Genomic DNA, 23,178 nt, shown 5'->3' on the forward strand with positions numbered 1-23,178 from the left:
GGGGGAGTGGGGGGGGGGGGGGGTGAAGGGGATAAGAGGAGTATGAATCAGGCAACCATGTTAAAAATGTATATTAATAAATGTTTAAAAAAATTACTGGTATAATTTTATCTTTAAATCAAAAAAAGGCCTAATTGTTTCTGAAAGTATAAAAGAAGAATGCTTTTGTAAAAAAAAGAGCCCTCTTATAATGTTGTCAAAGAAATTTTCATACATTTATAGTTTTTAATCTATAAAAATGGATGGGACAATATTAGACTTTCCCTTTGCCACTACAATCTTTCATAGTCATATACTTGCAGGAAAGTAAATCCTACAAGCTTTACCATTTATCTATGACCAATCCTTCTTTTCCTCTAAGTCTTAATTAAATTTAACTTAATTTAACAAAAAAGATGTTATATACAAGTTTAAAAAAAAAATCCAAGTCCAATATTGTATTAAGAAACATTTTATTAACAAAACAGTAAATTCCACTTGCTTAGCATTTCCAATAATGGATAAATTGGCCTTGCAACAGGAAAAAAAAAACCCTTAGATACCTAATCACACAAAGCACTAGAAGGATAGGGGCATCTGGCCTCTTGATGATTTGGGGATGGCCCATCTCACACATTATTTTAGTGTTCTGTTTTAAAAAACAAAAAGGCAACATATCACATGAATAGAAAAGAAGCCTCCTCAATCAGACAAATTACAGGCTAGAGATTGTAACCAAATTGATGTCAGGTAGTTTGAAACAATAAAATAATAGCAAAGGCTACATATGGAACCCTGGTACTTCTGGTATGTAGATACTTATGCTTTTTTTTTTCTCTTTTTTTTTTTTATTGAGAAGAAAATGAAGAAATAATGTTCAACTTTATGTTTGCTAACAAGATCCAGAATACTCCTTGCTGGATTTATTGGGTCACACTGAATTTTGTAATTTTATCAAAAGAAATTCTGGTCAAATGTCACTGAAAAGACACCTTCTAATCAGCCCCAATTCCTGTCCCTACTATTTATTTGTACCACCTTACAATCATCATAGGCAATCTAGTCTAATTAAATTGCAAAATGGATTTAGAATGGGAAATGTTTCAAGTTCAGGACATTCTATGAAAGAAAAACAATTTTTTTTTAAACCCTCAGGCTGTAAACTTCTTAGGGTAATGTTTACGTTCCTATTTCATTGGCTTTCCCTGAGTAAGGGTGAATGACAAATGTAATAGTCTGGGAATTCCATCGATTGACTTTTTTTCTAAAGAAAAATTAATGGATATTTCAGATTAATTTCATGCCTCCTACTACCAATATCTTAGGAATTATTTCACAACCAAAATATCTCTCCACCTAACATTTTGTTGGAAACTTTTAAGAGTGACAGTTCATTTTTAATTTATGTGTGTCAATTAAACATGTCAAATATATTATATGTCTGAGAGGTATTACCTATGCCACACTCAGCCTTTTTCATCAGCAAGAACAAGAAACACACATGATATTGTGCTGCATTGTTGCCCCTGTTTAAAGCTAATTTTAAAATCATGTTTCTGTTTTGTAAAATTCAAACATCCATATTTCTTCCGGGAGGCATTTGAGTAATGCAACTGAATTCTAGTGAAGTACCTTTCAGCCCAATAGTATTTTTTCTTTGCATTACCTTATATAATAAATGATTTATTGCTGTGATCTTCATTGAATATGTAAAAAAAAAAATTAAAAACCTTGTGTAAATCTATACCATTCTAATACTTAACATGGGTTAAAATAATAAAATGTTTATTAATTACATGAGCATAATTTTAAAAGTTATTTTAAAACATAGTCTCAATAATCAACTAATATGCCATGATCTTTTAGGATAATTAGTAATACAGAATCCAAAGTTGTTTAAAATACTTTCTTATAGGAAAAAAGTGCCCACTTTTCAAAAATCTTTAACATGCACTTCAAGTTCAGAGAATATATATCTTTTTTTTTTAATTAGAAACAAAAGTTTTCAATTGCAGCAGCCAGGGTTAAGATAGAGATAAATCATTTTTGCTTCTGTTACCTGCCCCCCTAATGGTTCTCTCCTGCAGGAACAGTCCACTAGTGAAATTCTTTGTGACAGGTTCCAGATTTTAGTAAGGGACTACAATTTCTCAGGATTTCCTGGGAGCAAAATTTTAATGAAGCAAACCACACCATTCAGCGACAACACCTTGATTGGCCCATCTACCCATCCCTCCCTTTTTTCACTCTGTTAGTAAAGGGTGAACTAATTTATGAATGTTTGGGTGTACCATCCACTTGGATTGATTCCAATGGTTAATAGCAGATTCGGGAGGTGTAGAAATCAGGGAGAGAGGACAATTACAAGAGATATATACTATATATGTATGTATTTTGCCTTCTAATCCACATCTCTCATACAAACTACTAAAACTCATTTGCAATGGAATAGAAGCTGTACAGGTAAGAAAAAAATTAGCCCACTCTTTGTATATACATTCATACATATCCCCTTTAGAATAATCACTACACTGTAAAATTTAAAAAAAAAAAAAAAGAAGAAAAAGGATTAAAAAAAAAAAAAAAGTAAAGAAATTTGTGGCAATTTATAATGGCGGCAAAAAACTGAAAAGGGTTTGGTGCTCCAGATGTCATAAAACTTTCTATACCTAGCAACACTTATAACATTGAATCGACCAAAAATGGCTGAAGAGCAGAGATATAGATTGCATTGTCTATACAACAGGCTATAAAACGTCACTTATCACAGTCCAGAAAGCACACGTAGATGTGTTTTATATAAACATATGTAATAACATATTAAGCGTGCATGAAAATTTCCCAAATGATTGCATCTATGCCCTCTTGGTTTTTTTGTTTGTTTTAATTTTAGTGTGAAAATGTGCCTTATATTTCACATACTGGAAAATAAGGCCTCCATACTTTTTTGTTTTGTTTTGTTTTTCCAAATTTCTCCCTTACAACCAGAAAGGGGCTTTTTGAAAGTGTTCTAACACAAGTCTTCAAAAAAGCCAGCACTCCGTCTCCAATGCAAGCTTCCATCACTGCTCCTGGTGCACGCACGAGGCGGCAAACTCTTTAAGGTTTGCGTGTAGAGTCAGACCAAATGGCAGAGTCTTCTCTTGGCGATCAGACTCCCTTCTCGAGAAAGCGCTAGCACTTTGGCTAAATCCAGAATCATAGGTAGCTTCTTTTTTATTTATTTATTTGTTTGTTTGTTTGTTTATTTATTTGAATTTTGTTTTGTTGTGTATTGTGCCTTGATGTGATAATACTCCTTTGCTTTATGAATGCGTGGGGTCATCACTGTCTTTTTAGAAATGTTCCGGCAACATAAAGACAGGCAGAGTAAATGAAAAAACACTGTGGATGTGAGGGAATTTGTCAGCCCCTGCTTTCTGGAGAAACAAGAGCATGAGATACTTGTTTTGTTGTGTTTTTTTGTTTTGTTTTGTTTTTTTAAAAACAGTCTTTCCTTCCTGATTGCGTTCCCTGTTCTTCTTTTTTTTTTTTTGTATGTGCTTCATAAAAAGGAAAGTAAATAAGTTTGTATTATGTCTCAGATAAAATGAAGACTATTTCTATACAAGTGTCCTTTGGGGATGTCGGGATCAGACATAATACTCTTTATCCTTGTTTTTCTTGTTTTTGTTGGAACTTTTAGCACTGTTGGGCTGTTTCTCCTTCACCACCGCCCCATTGGACTGTGCTGAGTTACTGATGTAGTTTCGGCTCTCGTCCACGTGGTACGAGCCCTCGTCTCGGTTCCTGTACTTGTACATGGCGTAAAGAAGGATGAGGATGCACAGGGCAGCGGCGGCCACGATCCCAACGACCATGCCCGTGGTGCTGCTGGACTCTCGGATCACTTCTGCAGAGCCTGGGTAGTCTCTCCCGCCTGCCCGGGTCGGGTTGGCTGTAGGGAGAGGAGAGACAGAGAGGAAGAGGTCAGGACTCAGTTTACCCACCATCAGAGAGCTTACAAGGACATGGAGCGTCTCTTTTGAGAAGGGCTTCGTTAAAGGGGAGAAAAGGGGAACGTAGAACACTTGAGGGCGGATTTCCTGGCGTACTTTTTTGCATGTATATTAATTATATTAACAGGGTTCTAAAAGTGTATTCTCAAACTCAATTTAGAACTAAACCAAACCAAACAAAAAATAATGATCCACTGAACTGAATGAACAAATTCAAATTAAACGGATGGAACAAATTCATTGAACTGAACAAATTCAAAATGAAAATGAGAGATGTATTCATGAAAATAGTATAGCTCTTCTTGGTGCCAAGTGGTATTATTCTGAATAACAGAGTGACTCTTTTAGGCTAAAATGTTGTAGGATCCATGGCCTGAGCTTCCTACTCATCCTTTAAAACCTAATTAAAATGGCATCTTCTCCACGAAGCCTCCACTAATTTCCCCATTGTTAACATTTACCTCCATAAGTCTTACATAACCATTTATTATATCTTCTTTTATAAAGGATTTTATGTGAAATGCAGAATATTTCAGCTATGTCTGTATTTTATTCCCCTTTTAGACTATAAGGTCCATAAAGTTCCAAGTTTCCAATAAATTTTATACCCTCTTGAGAACCTAGAATGGAGCAGTGTGCCTATCAGATGCTTAAACAATGTTTATTGAATGAATTAATATACATTATATTCATGTATGCATTCCTTCAAGAACTATTTATTAAGTAGACTCTATTCTGAATATTTTTGCCTTGTCCTCCATGTTACATTTAAGAATTGTGCTGGACTTGAATCATTTCGGAAAAGTCTCTGTAAGTTTGTTTTTAAAAAAATATAAGTTTCCATACCAGAGGAGGGAGTCAGTGTGTAAAGCACTGAACAATAAGCTAATCTGTGCATTTCAGAAAGTCTAATTGCATATATTTTAAAATGTAATTTTAGTCATTTATCTTTACAATTTGCAATACATATGATTGCCTTCTTGACTTGAAAGTTATTCCCATTTCATTTTTTTTTTTAAATTCTGAGGACAAAACTTTGAAGGAGAATACATTCTTCATAATATATACTTCTCCAAAAAGAATTTAGGTTTAAGTTTGTGAGGAGTAACAACAAGATACAAAAAGCTGGATCAACCACCATGATCAGTGTTACTTGAGGCAAATGATGCCAACTCCTAAAATATACATTTCTTTTTTACTAGGAACCATTCCATTATTTTATAATATCAATGAAGGGCCAAGATATAGAATTAAGGGTTGGAAGAAACATGACAAAGGAAGAAGGATGAGAAGGACTCACTTCTTTTTTTTAATTTTTTTAATTTTTTTTCTTTTTTTTTTAACCCTTACCTTCCATCTTGGAGTCAATACTGTGTATTGGCTTCAAGGCAGAAGAGTGGTAAGGGTAGGCAATGGGGGTCAAGTGACTTGCCCAGGGTCACACAGCTGGGAAGTGTCTGAGGTCAGATTTGAACCTAGGACTTCCCATCTCTAGGCCTGGCTCTCAATCCACTGAGCTACCCAGCTGCCCTGACTCACTTCTTTATGTCTACATTCTTTTTGAACAGTTGCAGACCAACACAATACCACAGATGAATTGATTAAAAAATGATCCCAATAAAACTAAAAGAATTCCTACTGGGGATAAACTAGGAACTTCTAATATATAAAATAAGTGAGACTCACTTAAAGAAATGCATTTTGAGGTACCCTCAGGCTTCCAATAGTTAATGAATCTGAAAAAGCCCAGTTAGGACTTAAATTCACAGGACTTTTGAGTAGAGAAAAAACCTAAGAGAAAATATCTTTTTTCATTTTACAGATGAAGAAACTGAAGTCCAGAGAGACAAAATAATGCTCTCTCCCTCAAACAAATGAGGTTGTATAATATAATGAAAAAGGGAATCTAAATGGTGTAGTGGGGAAAGTATCAAACTTAAAATTAGGAAGACCAAAATTTAAATCGTGCCTCAGACACTTGTTAGCTGTGTGACTGGGCAAATCACTTAGCCTTTCTCAGTTTCAGTTTCCTCATCTCTAAAATGGGGATAAATAACAACAGCACTTATCTCACAATGTTGTGAGAATACAATAAGACAACACAGAAAACACTGAAAACTTTAAAAACATGATATAAATGCTAGTTAGGATGATGTTGATGGTGGTGATAAGAAGAAAAAGATGTAGTAGTAGTAATAGTAGTAGATGGTAATAGTAAAAAGGACTTGTTTTGGAATTTAAAAAATTATAGCTCGGTTCAAGTTTCAGCTCTTATTGCATGACTTTGGAAAAGTCACTATAAAGCAAATGAGGGGATTGACTAGAACTAGAGAGAGATTCAATGAGGTCTCGAATATTCTATGACTTCAGTAAGTCTCATTTCCTTACTTAGAATACAGGTTTCCCTTTATTGCTAATATATTATATGCATATACATATTTAATATGCTTATTAAAATAAGGTAGTCTTTTTTTCATTCATATTCTGCTAATTCATTTTTTAGATAGAGAAATAAGGGATGGAGTGATACAATTTCTGTCTTACCTCTTGGCTCAGCAATTACCCCTCATTCAATAGCATTTCCTCAAAGTTTATTTTTTACCATTTTTCTGCACCCTCTTTTATATCTCACAGACACACGTGTAATGCCCTGTAAAACCTGCATTTACAGTTAAATCAATGGAATTATACTCCCACTTTTAACACGACTTCCTATAAATTTCTTAAATGAGATGATTCAACAATTTGAAAACATTTATTAAATGATTACCACGAACAGAGTATTAGGTTATGATCCTTGTCCTCATGGAGTTTATCATCAACTGTAATAAAGGGTTTTTCCATATACAAAGAAATTATATATTGAGAAATATGTTTTAAAAATTGATAATGTGTTTTGATTGTGAAGTTAAATGCTTAAAAGAGCTTTAAAATACCAAAGATGAACCTCTTCTTGCTCCATTTTTTCCCATTTCCTATTTTCCTATTTAGTCCTCACATATTAGCACTCTTAGCACTATTTACCTCCTGGGCAGACATATATAAAAGTTTGCAATTCCTTTCCAAGTAGTACTGTATATGTTTTCTTCTATAGCAACAAGGGTGGTTTGGTTTGTTCGTTTTTTCCCCACCATAAAAATAAGCTTTCTGGGGCACAATCACTTAGGAAGCAATCTCCAAGCAGGAATTGACAATGTTTCTTGGCCATCCAAAAATGAACTAAGTGGAAACCCTTCTGTGTTAAAGATGTCAGTGCTTTCTTACAAAAGACAATGTAATGATGCTGAATAAAGCTTACAATTGCTTCTGTGGCTAAGGCAGAATGAGACAAAGACTGTAATCCACTGTATTTGATTACAGGAAATTAATTTCTTCTGAAGAAAGAATACACTAGCCTGAAGAAACCCTGTCAGTGCCTGACAAACGAAAGGCTGCTCTTCTTCTTTCAAATACAGACATCTTTGCCAAATTCTGTCAATTAGCTTCACTGCTAACTTTCTCTAAATGACAACAACTCTTCCCCTTGCTCATTTCCCAGGACAGTCTTTGATGAGCACTGAAACAAAGAACTTCATATTTAAATGTTACCTAAATTATTCTCCCACATGAAGGAATGCTTTAATTTAAAGTACATTTTCACATTTATCTCACTTAGCTGGTCTGTCAGGGGAGAAGAGAGTGAGGGTAGGGTGGAGATGAGATCCTAACCCTTCCCTAAAAATAGACTTACAGCATTTTAATGGCATATTTTCCTACACGGGAAGGTATTAGAGACTATAAAACAGGTTTACATGTTTTCACCAATGGAATACTTTATCCAGAATCTGGCTTAGCTATTATCTGCTCAAATATTTCCTGATATATTTTCCCCTGCATTTAAAGAGAAAGAGAGGAGAGGGGGAGAAGAAAGAGAGGAGAAACTAACAAAAATTTGCCTTTTGTTTTGAAAAGACGAAAAAGATACCTTTAAAACAGTTTAATACTTAAAAGATATTACCTAAAAGAACCATGAAAAATACCTTCCTTTTCCTTCACAGATTAAATGTGAATTCATTCTGTACATGAAATTAGAAATATATCTCAGAAAAATACATATACTTGAAACATTTAAATAATGTTCATTCGATCATTTTATTTTTAGAAGAATTTTTTCCTCTTTGGATTTCTTGTCTCAATTGAAATTAAATGTTTAATGATGAATCTAAGAGTTATTTTTGGTCTGTGGAGATATTTAGTTGTTGATAATCCCTGACTAATTCATGAAGTCACTTTCCGCTTAGTCTTCACTCTAAATGTTGGTTTGCATAATCAATGTTTTAATGAAGGATCAGACTTGTTTAAATATGAAAGTGATTAGTGAGTTGGCTCAGATGTGATGTACAAGTACCCAGTGGCCTAGAAGCTCAGGCCTGGGATCCAAAATGGAGATGTTTCAACCTAGGGTCAGCCATGGCAAATGATACCTCTTTTGTTTTATTTTTCAGCACCTTAGATTTTCCTATGGGAAATCTTGAAATATGGTTTAAATGTAGCTCATATATAGGTCTCTACAGATGAGGATGAAAGGGCCCTCAGTCTAAAAAATCAACTAGTGTAACAATGTTTATCCAATATATAATATCCTTTATTTCACCCCACAGAGAATGCAGAAAACACAAAAAGGACTCAAAATGGTCCATAGACCATATATTTTTTCCCTCTCAGATGAGTCTCTCCTCCATTCCTTTCTGCTTTGCTTTCCTAGGGGATATACAGTTCCCCAGAGTCATAGACCTACTTTATAATTTGAACTTTCTTCAGAAGAGAAATAAACTTGAGATAGAGAGAAAGGTTTCCTATCATACCTTCAAAATCTCTGTAATTCACAGTAATGGCAGAGGGAAAAACCTAAACCAATTTTTTTTTTCTGTCCTGTGTGAAAATTTTATTCAATTATGGAAATTGCGAGAAAACCATATTGCTCAATTGTTCAAACCTAACTCTGAGTGATTGGAAAGTTGGACCACCTGTACCTGTTGCTTGGAGACTCTTAACTAAAAGATCTATGTTATGCTGACTAGAAATCCGGTCAGATATGAAGATTGATGAAAGAAATGTTTCACAATTATATGCAGCTCAAGCAACCTATATGCCTTATTTAAAAACTCATCCATACTGATCAATCAATTATTATTGTCATTTTTTTCTTTTAAAAAATTCATTTATTTACTACATTAAGAAACTAAGTTAATTCCCTTCCTCGCCATGAGAGATGATATTTGATAAAAATTAAAAAAAAACATATATATATGTAAATATATATATATATTTATGTTTTGCTTATTTCTATTTATCAATTCTTTTTTTGGAGGGAGGGATGCATACCATTCTTCAAATAATATTTATTGATGAAGAAATCATAGCTATGTATAACTATGTAAATAAAATGCTCTAAATCATATCATTATTTATTAGAGAAATACAAATCAAAACAACTCTGAGATGTCTTCTCACACCTATCAGATTGGTTAAAATAATAAAAGGGGGGAAAAAAGCCAAAGATCTTGTTCTATATATCATGGCTCAGGAGCTTGTTCTCATCTACAAGGTAACATGCATCATTTTCCTCCTCATGAGAGGATAGCAACTGGGTAAAAACTCTCCCTTCACTGGCTAGAAGGCTGGTTCCTCAACTTGAAGTGTTGGTATTACTAGAGAAGCAACTCAGAAATTGGCACTGCCCTAGACCCTCTCCCCCTCTCTAGAACAGGGGTCAGCAAATTACAGCCTGAGGGCCAATTTCTGTCCCATTCCTGATTTTGGTACAACCTGTGAAGTAAGAATGATTTTTATTTTTATATTTTCAAATTACTTTTAAATATTATTTTTAAGTTCTTAGATGAGGATGTTTAAAAGCAGGCTACAGCTAAGAGTTTGCCCGATGCCCTGCTTTTATGATTTAGGTCCTAGAAATTTTAACTTATGGTTACCAGAGAGGTAACCTATAACTAGCGCTGCTCAGGAATTCTCTTGGAAGTAGCACGATTTTGGCCATATGGATCTCCTCTAGGGCCAGTTGATTGAAAGGATACTTCTGCATTGACTCTGTAGAGCTGCGTCTAGGCCTAGAGAGTCTAGAAATTCTTGGGAAGAAAAGATCAGAATACATGCAACTCTAATGTGACTTTGCCCCTCTGGCTGCTCAGGGAGTCAAAGATTTGGCTTTTGCACAGAACTGTTTCCTTTCTTGCTTTGGATAAATAATACAATAACAGAGAAACTAAAAAGGAATACAAAGACAAAGATTCAGCAAGACCTGGGTTTGAGTTCTGCCTCTAACATATAATGGCTCTGTGACCTCAACAGGCACTGAACCTTTTAGTACATGAGGAACTCTCTAGCATTAGAGTAGAGGGAATTTCCTCACCTGGAGTTCCTTATTCTAATAAAATCACAGTTTCAGACTCCTTGCCCCACCCTGCCCCCAAAATAAAGTTCTAAGTGTGCTAATTAAAAACAAATTAAAGGGAACAAAGTAGATTAGAGAACATTGCTTAATCTCTTCAACTCTTAAAAGAACATATTCCACCCACATTAGAAGTTGTTTTCTTCTTCCTTGGCTTATAAGGAGGAACCAAAAATAATCACTCCAGCCCATGGGAACATGGATTTGGTCCTGGAGTGAAGGCGAAGAGCCTCCATCACTATGTGAAGGAGTATAATAAAATGGCTTGATTCAAAGGTGTTACCTGTTGGTTTAAAAAAATCACCCAATTGGGATCTGTACTAAGTCAGTAAATGTCTCCATTTTCTTGATCAGGTTTAATCACACTTATTGTGGGACCCAAAGTCAAATCATCACCTTGATGGTTCAGGACACTGGAGGGTTGTCAGCTTCTAATGCCCTACAATCCCTGCATCTACCTCATTCTGCCAAACCAAGTCCATATTCAATAAACCTTCAATTCGATAAACATTTAAGCATGGCGCCAGGCACTGTGTATTGGAGATATGAAGCCAGAAGAGAAGGGTCATGGCCAAATCCAGGAGTCTAGAGAAGAACGAGGCTTCCACAATTTTTGATTACTATGAAAAAGACAGAAATAAGCAAGTTTTGATCAAGTCTAGGAATCTTCCCTGAGTCAGTGCTAAATTGGAAAGGAAGTAACCAAACTCAAGTTCTGAACAGAGCTGCCGGTGAGCAGCAAACAGAAATGCAAGTTGGGGTAAATTTGGCTTTGACATCAATATTCAAGGATCTCTGCTGTGACTGGTGGGCTCAATCCCTCCGCTTAGGTGGATGCACCAACTCAGTAAGGTAGTCGCCAACTGATGCTGCTGAGACAGAGAAATGCAGCCAATGATGTGAGAAGCTTCTCCAGAGGGAAGATCTTCAGTGGGGATGGTCCAGACTATGTGTATCCAGAAAGACTGATCCAGAACTGATGGAAGAGTGTTTGCACTGGGATGGGGAGGTCAAAGACGGACCCATCCAACCCCCAAATCATTCAGGAACCAGATCGGGTCATTCATGCACAGAAAGCTCAGAGGAGTCCTATGGCTACAGCTTCGGGTCCCATAGGGGCAGTCACATCAAAGAAGGCAACCGAACAGAAACACCCAGAAAAAGCCATGCTGAGTAGGGAACCAAAGAAAAAGTGGAGTTCTCTGGGGGGTAGAGGGGGATATGCTATGCCACACAATTGAAAGAACCAGTAAAGAACTGTGTTCAGGCCCCTGTTGAAAGCGCTAGCATCTTTCAGAATCAGGCCAGAGAAGCTTCACCCTCCACACTCCCCAAAATCCCTTGTCTATCTCCCTTTAAGATCCAGCAACCCTGCATGGTGATTTTTACAGAATTGTTGGGGGATTATGAACATTACATTAAGGAGGGACTAGAGAAGCACTGTGGCAAGCCAGGGGCAGAATAAAAAGACCCCCCCACTTCGGTGAAGTAGATCAACTTTGGACAAACCAGCTCTGGGGCAGTTCCTCACATTTTGGAAGATTCCTTTGGTTTGGGCATCAGGGCAGGAATACTTTTCTTGCTCCTTAGAGCAAATTTTTTTTTTAATTTGAAAATCTTTATTTAATTAATTAATTTAGAGTATTTTTCCATGGTTCCATGATGCAGATTCTTTCCCTCCCCTCCCCCTGCCCCCCTCCCACTGCCAACACGCAGTTCCACTAGGCTTTATATGTGTCATTGATGAAGACCTATTTCTGTATTATTAATATTTGTACTAGGGTGATCGTTTAGAGTCTATATTCCCAATCATCCCCACTGACCCCTGTGATCAAGCAGTTGTTTTTCTTCTGTATTTCTCCTCCCACAGTTCTTTCTCTGAATGTGGATAGCGTTCTTTCTCATAAGTCCCTCAGAATTGTTCGGGATCACTGCATTACTGCTAGTAGAGAAGTCCATTATATTTGATTTTACCACAGTGTATCAATCTCTGTGTACAATGTTCTCCTGGCTCTGCTCTTTTTACTCTGCACCAATTCCTAGAGGTTGTTCCAGTTCATATGGAATTCAGGTGCTCTATCTACTATGGTACCTAGTTACTTTTAATTTAATTTAATAATTTTAACTGTCTCTCTATTTCCCAAATCCCACCTTTTTAAAAGACTGGAAAGGGGGCAGCTGAGTAGCTCAGTGATGGAGAGTCAGGCCTGGAGACAAGGAGGTCCTGGGTTCAAATTTGGTCTCAGACATTTCCTAGCTGGGTGACCCTGGGCAAGTCATTTAACCCCCATTGCCCAGTCCTTACTGCTCCTCTGTCTTGATTCTAAGACAGAAGGTAAGAGTTTAAAAAAAAAAAAAAGGCTGGAGGTAGAAGAAGAGGAAAAGTAGAGTCACTAAAATCTAGGGAAATGAGTTGAATTTGAGTTTCAATGGCTCTCACTTTTCCTGTCCCACCTATGGTGGAAAAATGAATAAAGAAGAAAATGGCCAAAATTTTAAATAGCTGAAATCTCCTCCCACACCTCAGCAAGGTTTAGCTGTTTTTTCACATAGCAATAGTATAGCATGAAGTAATAATATCTAGTCTAACTGTGTTTCTGAGGGAAGTTGCTTGCCTTCTCTGGTTTTCAACATCTTAATCTAGCTTAAAATAGCTCACATTAATATCTCATCATACTTGTCTCAGTGCTTCAGACTTTACCATGCACTTTATGTATAGCCATGTAAGATAATGCAAATATTAACATTCATTGAGAAATGAAAGCTGAAATTTTCTCTACTCTAATATTAGGTATGGAATAATCTGCTTCTCTCCCTGAAAGAGTTAAAACTGAAACCTCTATAATCTAAGCTAAAAGACAGATGACAGAGCCTATTCTTTTTACAGAAAAAAAGATAGCAGCTCATCAAAGACTGCTCTTGAAGCCAGAGGCTGGAAGAAGATTAAAAAATCCATAACCCAAGGGGCTATAAAACCGTATATACCCTTTGACCCAGCAACACCACTATTAGGTCTGTCTCCCTTAGAGATCAAAGACAGAGCAAAGGACCAACTTGTACAAAAATATTTATAGTCGCTCTTTTTGTGGTGGCAAAGAATTGGAAAATGAAGGCATGTCTATCAATTGGGGAATGGCTGAACAAATTGTGGTATATGATTATCATGGAATACTGCTGTGCCATAAGAAATGACAAACAGGATGATCACAAAAAAACCTGCAAAAACTTCTATGAAGTGATACAAAGTAAAGTGAGCAGAACCAGGAGAACCCTGTATACAGTGACAGCAATAATATATGATGATCAACTAGGAATGCAAAGATCCAAGACACTTCTAAGGGACTCCCACAGAAGCAACTGATAAAGTCTGAATGCAGACTGAAGCAAACCATTTTTCACTTTATTTCCTCAATGCTTTTTCTTATAAAAATCAATATGTGTCTTCCTTCACAAAATGACAAACAGAAATATATATTGTATGATACATTTTATGCTAGTATGTCCTAGATCATATTGCCTGCCATCTTGGCTTGGGGGAGGGAATGAACATGGATTGCAAAATGTCAGAGGACAATTATTAAAAATTATATCTAAAAATTTAAAAAATTCCATAACTAAGTGTCTACCAGGTTAATGCTTAAAAATGACCCAACAGAGCAATGCCTAACAAAAAGCCTCTGGGCAGAAATGTCATGTAAGATCAGTGGGGGATGACTTAACCAGAAGACAGTAGCAGTTCTATAGTGCTAGCATATTTGTCCTGGGCACACATTTCTTCTAAATGTATTTCCCACCACACATGGACCTAGGCTATACATGTTCCTTGTGTGATGTGTCCCTTCATGGTTATGTCCTGGTCACATATCCTCCCTACATGTGTTCACCTCCACATAGATTCTACTCTTTGCACTACTGATTTATGTACTTGTGGGAGAATATATCCTAAGTTTTGGGGACAAATGTTCAATTGCTACTTTAAAAAAAAATTATTTATTTAGAATACCACAATTTGTTTAGCCATTCCCCAATCGATGAACATCCCCTCATTTTCCATTTTTTTGCCACCATATAAAGATTTTTGTATAAACATAAAAAATATTTTTGTATAAGTATTTTTCATTATTATATTTTGGGGGTACATATTGTGATAATTGGATTAAGTCTACACTGCCCATCTTTAGATTTAATCACCAAAGGTGAGAGCATCTCTAATTCTGGGAGGTCTGTAATCCACATGTGCTAGATTGGGTGAATCAGAATCAACTGACTGCCCCCTAGGCTTTCTATGAGAAGCATCTATTGTGATTGGTCATGCAAATTAGGAGGGAAGCACTGGAAGTGATGCTTAAGCGACCCCTTTAAAAAGAGGGAGTTGAGTGAGTGAGGGGGTCTTCTGTAGAAGAGGGTGTCTGGTGACGGACCTCTTCTGGTTCATGGAGGAGTGTTGGAACGCTGAGACTCTGGTGAGACTGCTTTAAATATCTTCTAAATATGTCTCTTTTGGTTACCTTTGAATGGCCCACAGATGTACCATTTTGTTCCGTAGTTGAATATAAACTACCAAGAGAATGGCCTAAATAAGGTCAGGCCCAACCCTGTCTAGGAAGCTATAAAATTTAGATAACATCTGCTTCTACTCTCACAGAGCTTGTGGTCCAATCAGAAGATCATCCCTGGTGCATACACATACCCAAATAATTATAATGAACAATATTATATGATGTTACATTAGAGAAGTAATAATGATAATTATATTAGTTAAATAATAATTACATGGAGGCAGCTAGGTGGCTCAGTGGATGGAGAGTCAGACCTAGAGATGAGAGGTTCTGGGTTCAAATCTGATTTCAGACATTTCTTAGATGCATGACCCTGGGAAAGTCACTTAACCCCCATTGCATAGTGGTAAGCTCTTCTGCTTTGGAACCAATACGTAGTATTGATTCTAAGAAAGAAGATAGAAGTTTTTATAATTAAATAATTGCATTAGAGAAATGCAGAAAAAAAAGTACTATATGAGGTTAGCTAGGGGAATTCATTACCAACAAGGGAGATCTGGAAAGTCTTCATGTGAGGGGTGGGATTTGGGTTGGGTAGGAATTCATCAGATAAAGAAGAGGAGACAGGTCCTAAGGAATAGATAGTTGAACTCACGTTTGGAGTAAAGGGATTAACTCTGGTGGTCTAAGAGTACTCCTCCCAAAATAGCTTATTCCCTTTTGGTATAAGCCAAGAGACCCCAATTTAACTGGAGGCTTGCCACTTCTAGCTAGTCCTATAGCCTGGGTGTCAGATTCCTCCTTTGTAAACAAGAGCTTGAACTGGATGACCTCTCTGAACAGGCCTGTTCTTTGTCTTGTTTTCCTTTATCTAATTCAAGATCACAGCTGCTGTGACCTCCCCTCAGTATATCAGATTTTAGAGCTGGGTGGAATGTTACCAATCATCTCCTCTGCTCCTTTTATTCTAAAGATGAAGAAACTGAGGGCTAGAGAAGTCAGTGACCCTGCCCAAGGGTGCAGGCTATAAGTGGATGAGCTTAGATTCAAACTCAGATCTTCTAACTCCAAAATTCAGTGCTAATTCTATTCTCCCACATATTCTTCTGCTACTTGATGAGGCAGCTACCTAATTGATGCAATTCTTTTCCAAGGGATGAGCCAGATGGGATATCAGAAATCTTCCCTTTCTTCTTTCTTTACTATCTTAGAGGGGAAAGAGTCCCCTTTCTATAAATCTAAAGCTAGTCCTTCCATGTTAAAGAATCATTATAACTATGTGGCACAAATGGCATAAATACACATATTCAAGTCCTATGTGTAGAGTTTTAAAGCTGTGTGATGCCACTTAACAAATCTCTGGGTCCCTGTATCCCAATATCCTGATATCCATCAAGATAAATCTTGTACTACCTCCCTCACCTTGGCAAGGATCAAATGCATTAGGGTGTGGATGGTGGATGTGTGCCGTCCCCTTGTCTGAATTCCACAACAGTGGCAGAGGGGGGAAATGCCACAGCCAAAGTGTTCCTACAGAGCCAACCTGGGAACAATGGGCCAGAAGCTGACCATGGCTCCTGTCATGAAAACGGGGTCCGAATCAGAATGAGTAAAGCGCCATCATGGCAAGGTCTACAAGGGCAGGAGGGGAAGTAGTTCTCCCTCCATAGCACGGAGGTGGGAGTTTAGCAAAGAGTTCTCTAAATTTCCTATGCCCAACATTCTGGAAGTACTTTATGTATCTGTATGGGATTCCACCCCTGTGCGTGTCTGCCTGCCTCCTCCAGCTTCCTCTGAACTCGCCTCACTTGGACAGCTCCCATCACTGTCACCCTTATTGTTCTCCATGGCAACGCCTGCCTCTAAGTGGCAGCAGATACTGTGAAGTTAGATCTAAGTGTGAACCGTTATTATTCCTTATTTCCTCAATCTCACCCCTCCTACCTCTTCCTGTTCTTTGCTCAGTTAATGATCTCTGGCTTTCACATACATCTTCAGTCTTTCTGAACTGGCTCCTTCCTTTCTTACTAGAAACGTGGTAAGTCTATTTCTATGAAGATCTTCCAAGGCCCTGCTACCCCCTCACTCATGTTTCCCTTTCCCTTCACTGCCACATTTATTCATTCATTCATTCATTCGTTTGTTTGTTTGTTTATTCATTTATTTATTTGTCTATTTATTTATTTATTTGTTTGTTTTTTGAGCCCTTAACTTCTGTGTATTGGCTCCTAGGTGGAAGAGTGGTAAGGGTGGGCAATGGGGGTCACACAGCTGGGAAGTGTCTGAGGCCTGATTTGAACCTAGAACCTCCTGTCTCTAGGCCTGGCTCTCAATCCACTGAGCTACCCAGATGCCCCCATATTTATTTTTTAAAAAAACATTTACATGTGCTACCTTTACTGCCTTGCTACCTGCTCACATCTCAACTTTCTGCAATCCGGTTTCTGTTCCCCAGCTTTCTACTCAAACTGCCCGCTTGTGGTTCAGCCATTTACAACTCTTCATGACCCTTTTGGGGTTTTCTTGGCAAAGATACTGGAATGGTTTGCCGTCTCCTCCAGATCATTTTACAGGTGAGGAATTTGAGGCAAGCAGGCCTAAGTCACTTGTCTAGGATCACACAGCTAGTTAATGTGTGAGGCAGGATCTGAACTCAAGTCTGCCTGACTCTAGGCCCTATCTACTGTGCCACCTAAATTGCTGTGCCCTACCCTGTCCCCCCCAAAATAGTTATTATATACAATAATATTGACTTGATCCTTAGAATCAATTAATGTTTTGTTGCCCTTAACAACAACCAAAGACATTCCTTTCCATGTTTATTTTTCACAAGTGGTACAATCAATTCTTCTCCTAAGTCTTTGGCCACTTCTTCCTCCTATGGGGACTCATCACTTTTCCTTCACACCAATCTCCAATACTCATGAGACTCACTAGAGTTCAGAGTTGGAAGGAATGCCTGAAGTTTGCTTTCTGTGCAGCTTCTCCTGGACAGTAGAATTCCTAGCCAGCATTTTGCTCCCCAGGTAGCTCATTCCAATTATGTAGAGGTCTAGTTTTTAATTTTTTTTCTAAAACCCAAGCCTAAATTTGACTTTTTGCAACTGCCACTATTTGCTCCTACAGTTCCATCTTCTCTTGGAACAAGAACATATCATGTTTCTAACCTAGATCACAAACCTTCAAATAGCTGAAGACAACTAACACAGCTCCCTTGAATCTTTTCTTCTCACCTGATCTTTATAGGGTACAAACTTGAGGCCTTTCAACAATTCTAGTTGACCAGTGTGTTGAAGTAGAAAAAGTGTTGGAATTGTAGCCAAAGACTGATTTTAAAACCCAACTTTGTTCCTTGTTACCTTGGGCAGGTCACTTAATCTCTCTGGTTCTTGGTTTCCTCATTTGTAAAAATGAAAGTTTTGGACTAGCTGGCCTTTAAACTGAATTCCAGCTCTGCATTTATGGCCTTATGGCCACTTTCATAGGTTCATTGATTTTTTGATGCCCTTCCTAAATTGAGGCATCTGGAACTGAATATATTACATCAGAAGTGATCTAATTAGAACAGAGTACAATGAAACTCACTCATTGGCCATCTGTTCACCAGTCACCTTGCTGTGTGGACCAGAGACAATAATCTAGAAGATTTTACACTTTTAGTCCTAAAGCTTCTGTTCTGGGACTCAGATCCTAATTGTTGAGGGGCTCATATGGCCCATTATATCGAGATATATCTTCCGATAATTTTTTTTTTTTACAACTCTGTCATCTTCTCACCATGTTCTGTTGTTCTATAATTTCCTGCTTTCCAGTTTTTGAAATATGATCAAATCAATACTGCAAGGGCCAGCTAGGTGATTCAGTGGATAGAACACCATGTCTAGGGACAGGAGATCTTGGATTCATATCTGGCTGCAGATACTTCCTAGCTGTGTGGCCCTTGGCAAGTCATTAACCCCCATTGCCTGGCACTTACTGCTTTTCTGCCTTGGGACCAACACATAGTATTGATTCTTGGTCAGAAGGTAAGGATTTTTAAAAAATAAATCAAAACTGCCACTGCTAATGGAAAGGGTGGGTCCATCTACTCCTGTATTGCTCCATTTTCTATTCATGTTACTGTACTATCCAAAATGCCTCTTCTTTTCTATGATTCTCTATGATATGTAGTGCTCTTTTATTAGAATTTATTCTCCTTGAGGGCATGAACAATCTTTTATTTTGTAATTTTACTTCACAATGCTTAGCATTGTACACTGTGATTAATAAATGCTTTTTCATTCATTTTATGATTCCTCCCTTACTCTAGAATATTGTGCCTGCTCTTCAGGCATCCTAAGATCACATTAGTTTTCTTAGCTGCCACATTTAGAATGTCAATGACTTTCCTAATACCCTCAGCTAGATACATTGGGGGGGGGAGTAGAGAGGTGGGAAGAGAGACAGAGACAGAGAGAGAAAGAGAGAGACAGAGAGAGACAGAGAGAAAGAGACAGACAGGGATAGATGTGATGAAATTGTATCTAGCAACCTCTCTCCTGTCTTAAACTTAGAGTTAATTTTTAAGTCAAGTTTTTATCCCTATTAAATGTCTTCTGATTAAATTAGTTCAATTTTCCAGCCTACTAAGAAATATTTAGGTCTTACCTGTATCATTCCAGTGAGTAAGCTATCTGTACCTGTTTTGTTTCATCTAAAAATTTAATAAACATTCATGTTTGCCTTTAGCAAAGTTACTGACAATAAAAATCTTAAGCAGTACATGACCAAGCTTGGATCCATGATATAATCTACTAGAGATCTTCTAAATTGACAGATTATTAATGACTACTCTTAATGTCTAACCTTCATCAATTACAAAATCCACCTGACTGAACTAATGGTTAGTGTGCATTCGTACCCTTTTCCCAAATGAATAACACAGGAGATTTTAGCAAAAGCTTTGCTAAAATCTAGATATTTCCCTAATCTACCAACTTAGTAATATAGTCAAAAGAAATCAGGATTTCTGGAATCATCAATCAATTGATGAAGCTCTTTGTCATCAATTCTTCCTTTTCCAGATAGGCACTATCTCTTTTTTATAATTCTCCAAGATTCTGTCCTTGGCCAGCATCTCTATTTATAACAAAGGTACTGTCAGTTCTCCCAGTAATTCAGCTTAAAACCTCAATCATATCTGATTTATTCTTCTTTCTAATCTCTCATATCCAGTCAGTCAAAAAGCAGTCTTACCATTTCCATCTCTGATTTTTCTCATATCTGCCCCCTATTTAATTCTATGGCTAATAGTCTACTTCAGACTCATTATGGTGTATTTGGGCTATTGTAATAGTCTCCCATCTTGTTTCTCTGTTTTCAGTAGTTCCACTTTTCTTCATTACATGGGAGTTTAATTTTCCTAAAACAAATCTCTGATCATATCACTCCTCTGCTAAAAATTCTTTAAGAACTCCCCATTGACTACAGGATAAATAAAGGTCTTAGTCTAACACGCAATTCTATGATCAGGTCCCAACTTACTTTTCTTGCTTTCTCATATTACACATATTATTATACATTCTTCCCTAAATCAATCCAAAGTATATATTAATGCCAGCCATGTGCCAGACACTGCCCTTTTGCCAGCCAAACTGTTATCTATCTATCTTATATGTCTCTCACTTTTTTTGCCTTTCCTCATGATGGCCCCTCAACCTGGAATTACTTCAACTCCACTGTTCATTTCTTCAGGCCCAGTCAAATTGTCATAGTCTCAATGAACTCTCCCCTGATCCTACTTTCTGTTCTGTTCCAACCTTTACTAGATAGCTATAATATCACCTCTGAATTAAGAGTATGCTGGTTGCCTTTCTTTCTTTTCTTTCTTTCTTTCTTTTTTTACATTTTATATGGTATGAGGTACTTTCATATCCTATTTGCCCTTTTACAATAAAATCAAGAGTCCTGTTGAATTTTAGTTGAACAAATGGAAGACTGAGTCAATTTCATTAAAAGAAACACAAACTTCAGCTAAGGACCTTTGCACCAAAAGAATAAAATTAATGCCTGAAGTCTAATGTCCTATGGTGTAGTAGTAGAGTACAGAGTGGAGAAATTGGCTTTATATTTCATAGAATGACTTGTTTGGGGATCTTACCCATTTCCCCTGATGTTTTCTTTGTCACTCAGCCTGACCCTTTTACCAAAACTGTTTTGTATACTTGAATGGGATCTTCTTTCACTATCATCTTCTTCTATTTGTGTCACTTCCAAAAGTAGCAATTGAGGACCAGATTATAGTTCCCAAGCAACTTTTATTGCTGGCTTTATTTCTTCTTCTTTCCTGTTAGTGAATAGTCATGGCATCTAAACATGACCCTGTCACAACGCAGGTAAAACTACAGTTTTACTATAGATTTGGGGCAAAGAAAATTTAAGCTTTCAGGCTTGAAGGAGTTTTTAAAAGATAATCAATCTGAAAAATGAAACAGTAAAAGAGAAAACATATCAAATGCAAAATAATTGAGTCTGTGCTTCAAAGGGAAGTTCAGGAGATGATACAAAAGACCATAGAATGCATAATAGTCAACATATGTCATTCTATTAACAGGAATTGCCGCATCCTTGGTCTTGCAATGATCCATTCTCAAAAGTATTGGCAAGATGTGTTTATTGAATTTTTTCTCATTAAGACGTTTTGACCAGTCTTTCTGGTTTTATCATAGACTAGAGTAAAAGTAATCGATTTTAAATTCTGTTTCCACCCCATCTAGGGGAAAAAAAAAAAAACTCTGTCTAAAATGATCATATGAGGCCAGAGCTCTATATTGTGTCATAATGGATTGGAAAGTTATTATAATTCTAGTCAGCTCTTGAAGAAAATCTCAGATTTAAAGGGGAAGATTTGATTGTTTCCTCTGTCCAGTTTTCATTAATGCTGTGAAAAGAAAATTGGAATTTTAGTTTCCTGTGGTGACTGTGAATTGAAATTAATCCAGATTCTTCCTCAACTCCAGCCCTCTACAGAATGTACTTTTCTCATATCTATATTTCAACACAAACCATACTACAAGAAAAGATGATGAGCAAATCACTCATGAGAATGAATGCTTAAATGATGCATTTCCAATGAAGCAGAGATATAATTTTATATATCTACATATGTACATATAGATATAAATTTTAAATTAAATTAAATTAAATTAAAAAAACTAATTTTTCACTGGCTCCATGGTTATTTTTAGAAGTGACAGAACCCGGATGTTTCAAATCACTCATATTCTTTCTCTCTTCTTTCCTTTCTCCCTCCCTATCCACACCCTAATTTACTTTTCTTCCTCCAGTTTCATGCCCACAGTACAAATTAAAGCCTACATGAAAGATGTGCCTGACATCTCAGCCCTCTCCCTCTTAAGCAGGTGACTCAGGAAAAACAACAACAATGTTGTATTTTAGGAGCTTTTTTTGTGTCCTGCCTGACTGTCGGGTTCAACTTTGACCGTCACCCCCCCACCTACATTAAGAGGGTTAGAAAATATCAGTGTTGAATACCATGGTCAAAGAAAGTGGGAGAATCATCATCCTAATACAAATTTATAAATTATTAATTTGAATGTAACTTGAAACAAGGTAAAAAGAAGCCTTTAAATAAAGTACATTTTATTAGTTAATGTGGATATTGCCCTTCTAAGGGTATGGAAGTACAAAAAGCCAGGCAAACTCCTGATTCTACCGAATAAGCCACAGTGGGCTGGAGTTGGTGTAAGTCTGATCTAAGGACACAGGAACATGTCTCACCAATTTGCACAATTATTCTAGGATCATTTTAAGCTCAATATAGTTGGAAGGAACTTCAAAGGCCATCTGGTATAACCTGCACTTGAGTAAGATTTCCCTCTACAACATATTTTCACTTCTTTATAGCTCAAATTGTTAGGATATTTTACTTTTTCTTCAAGCCTAAATTTGCCTCTTTGCAACTTAGAGCCATTACTGTTAGTTCCATTCTCTACAACCAAGAAGAACAAATGTAAACCCCTCCAGATGAAAGTCCTTCACATCCTGAAAAACAGTGAGAGCATTCTTCCTAAATCATCCCTTTTCTTTCAGTTATCTGTTATCTGTACTTCAGCCTCTTCACCATCTTATTGTCTTTCTTTAGACATTATCCAACTTATCAAGGTCCTATTACTAGACTATAATCTCCATGAAGGAAGTAATATTCTTTCATGGGCCAACACAGTGTTTTGCATCCCATAGGAACTTAATAAAGGCT

The 23,178-nt window shown here is 36.9% G+C and overlaps 1 protein-coding gene across 22 annotated transcripts in view; it reads right to left on the bottom strand.

The window, feature by feature from the left end:
- Positions 1–2,820: 2,820 nt before the first annotated feature.
- NRXN1 (neurexin 1) overlaps positions 2,821–23,178 on the bottom strand; it is a 1,430,528-nt gene continuing 1,410,170 nt past the window's right edge. For all 22 annotated transcript variants that reach the window (XM_044663323.1, XM_044663322.1, XM_044663321.1 and 19 more), the window contains one exon: positions 2,821–3,916. In XM_044663323.1, the coding sequence (XP_044519258.1) occupies positions 3,612–3,916 (305 nt within the window). In that variant the 3' untranslated portion in view covers positions 2,821–3,611. The remainder of the gene's footprint in view (positions 3,917–23,178) is intronic.

The sequence above is a fragment of the Gracilinanus agilis genome, chromosome 2 (genome assembly GCF_016433145.1).
Source record: "Gracilinanus agilis isolate LMUSP501 chromosome 2, AgileGrace, whole genome shotgun sequence".
Taxonomy (NCBI): domain Eukaryota; kingdom Metazoa; phylum Chordata; class Mammalia; order Didelphimorphia; family Didelphidae; genus Gracilinanus; species Gracilinanus agilis.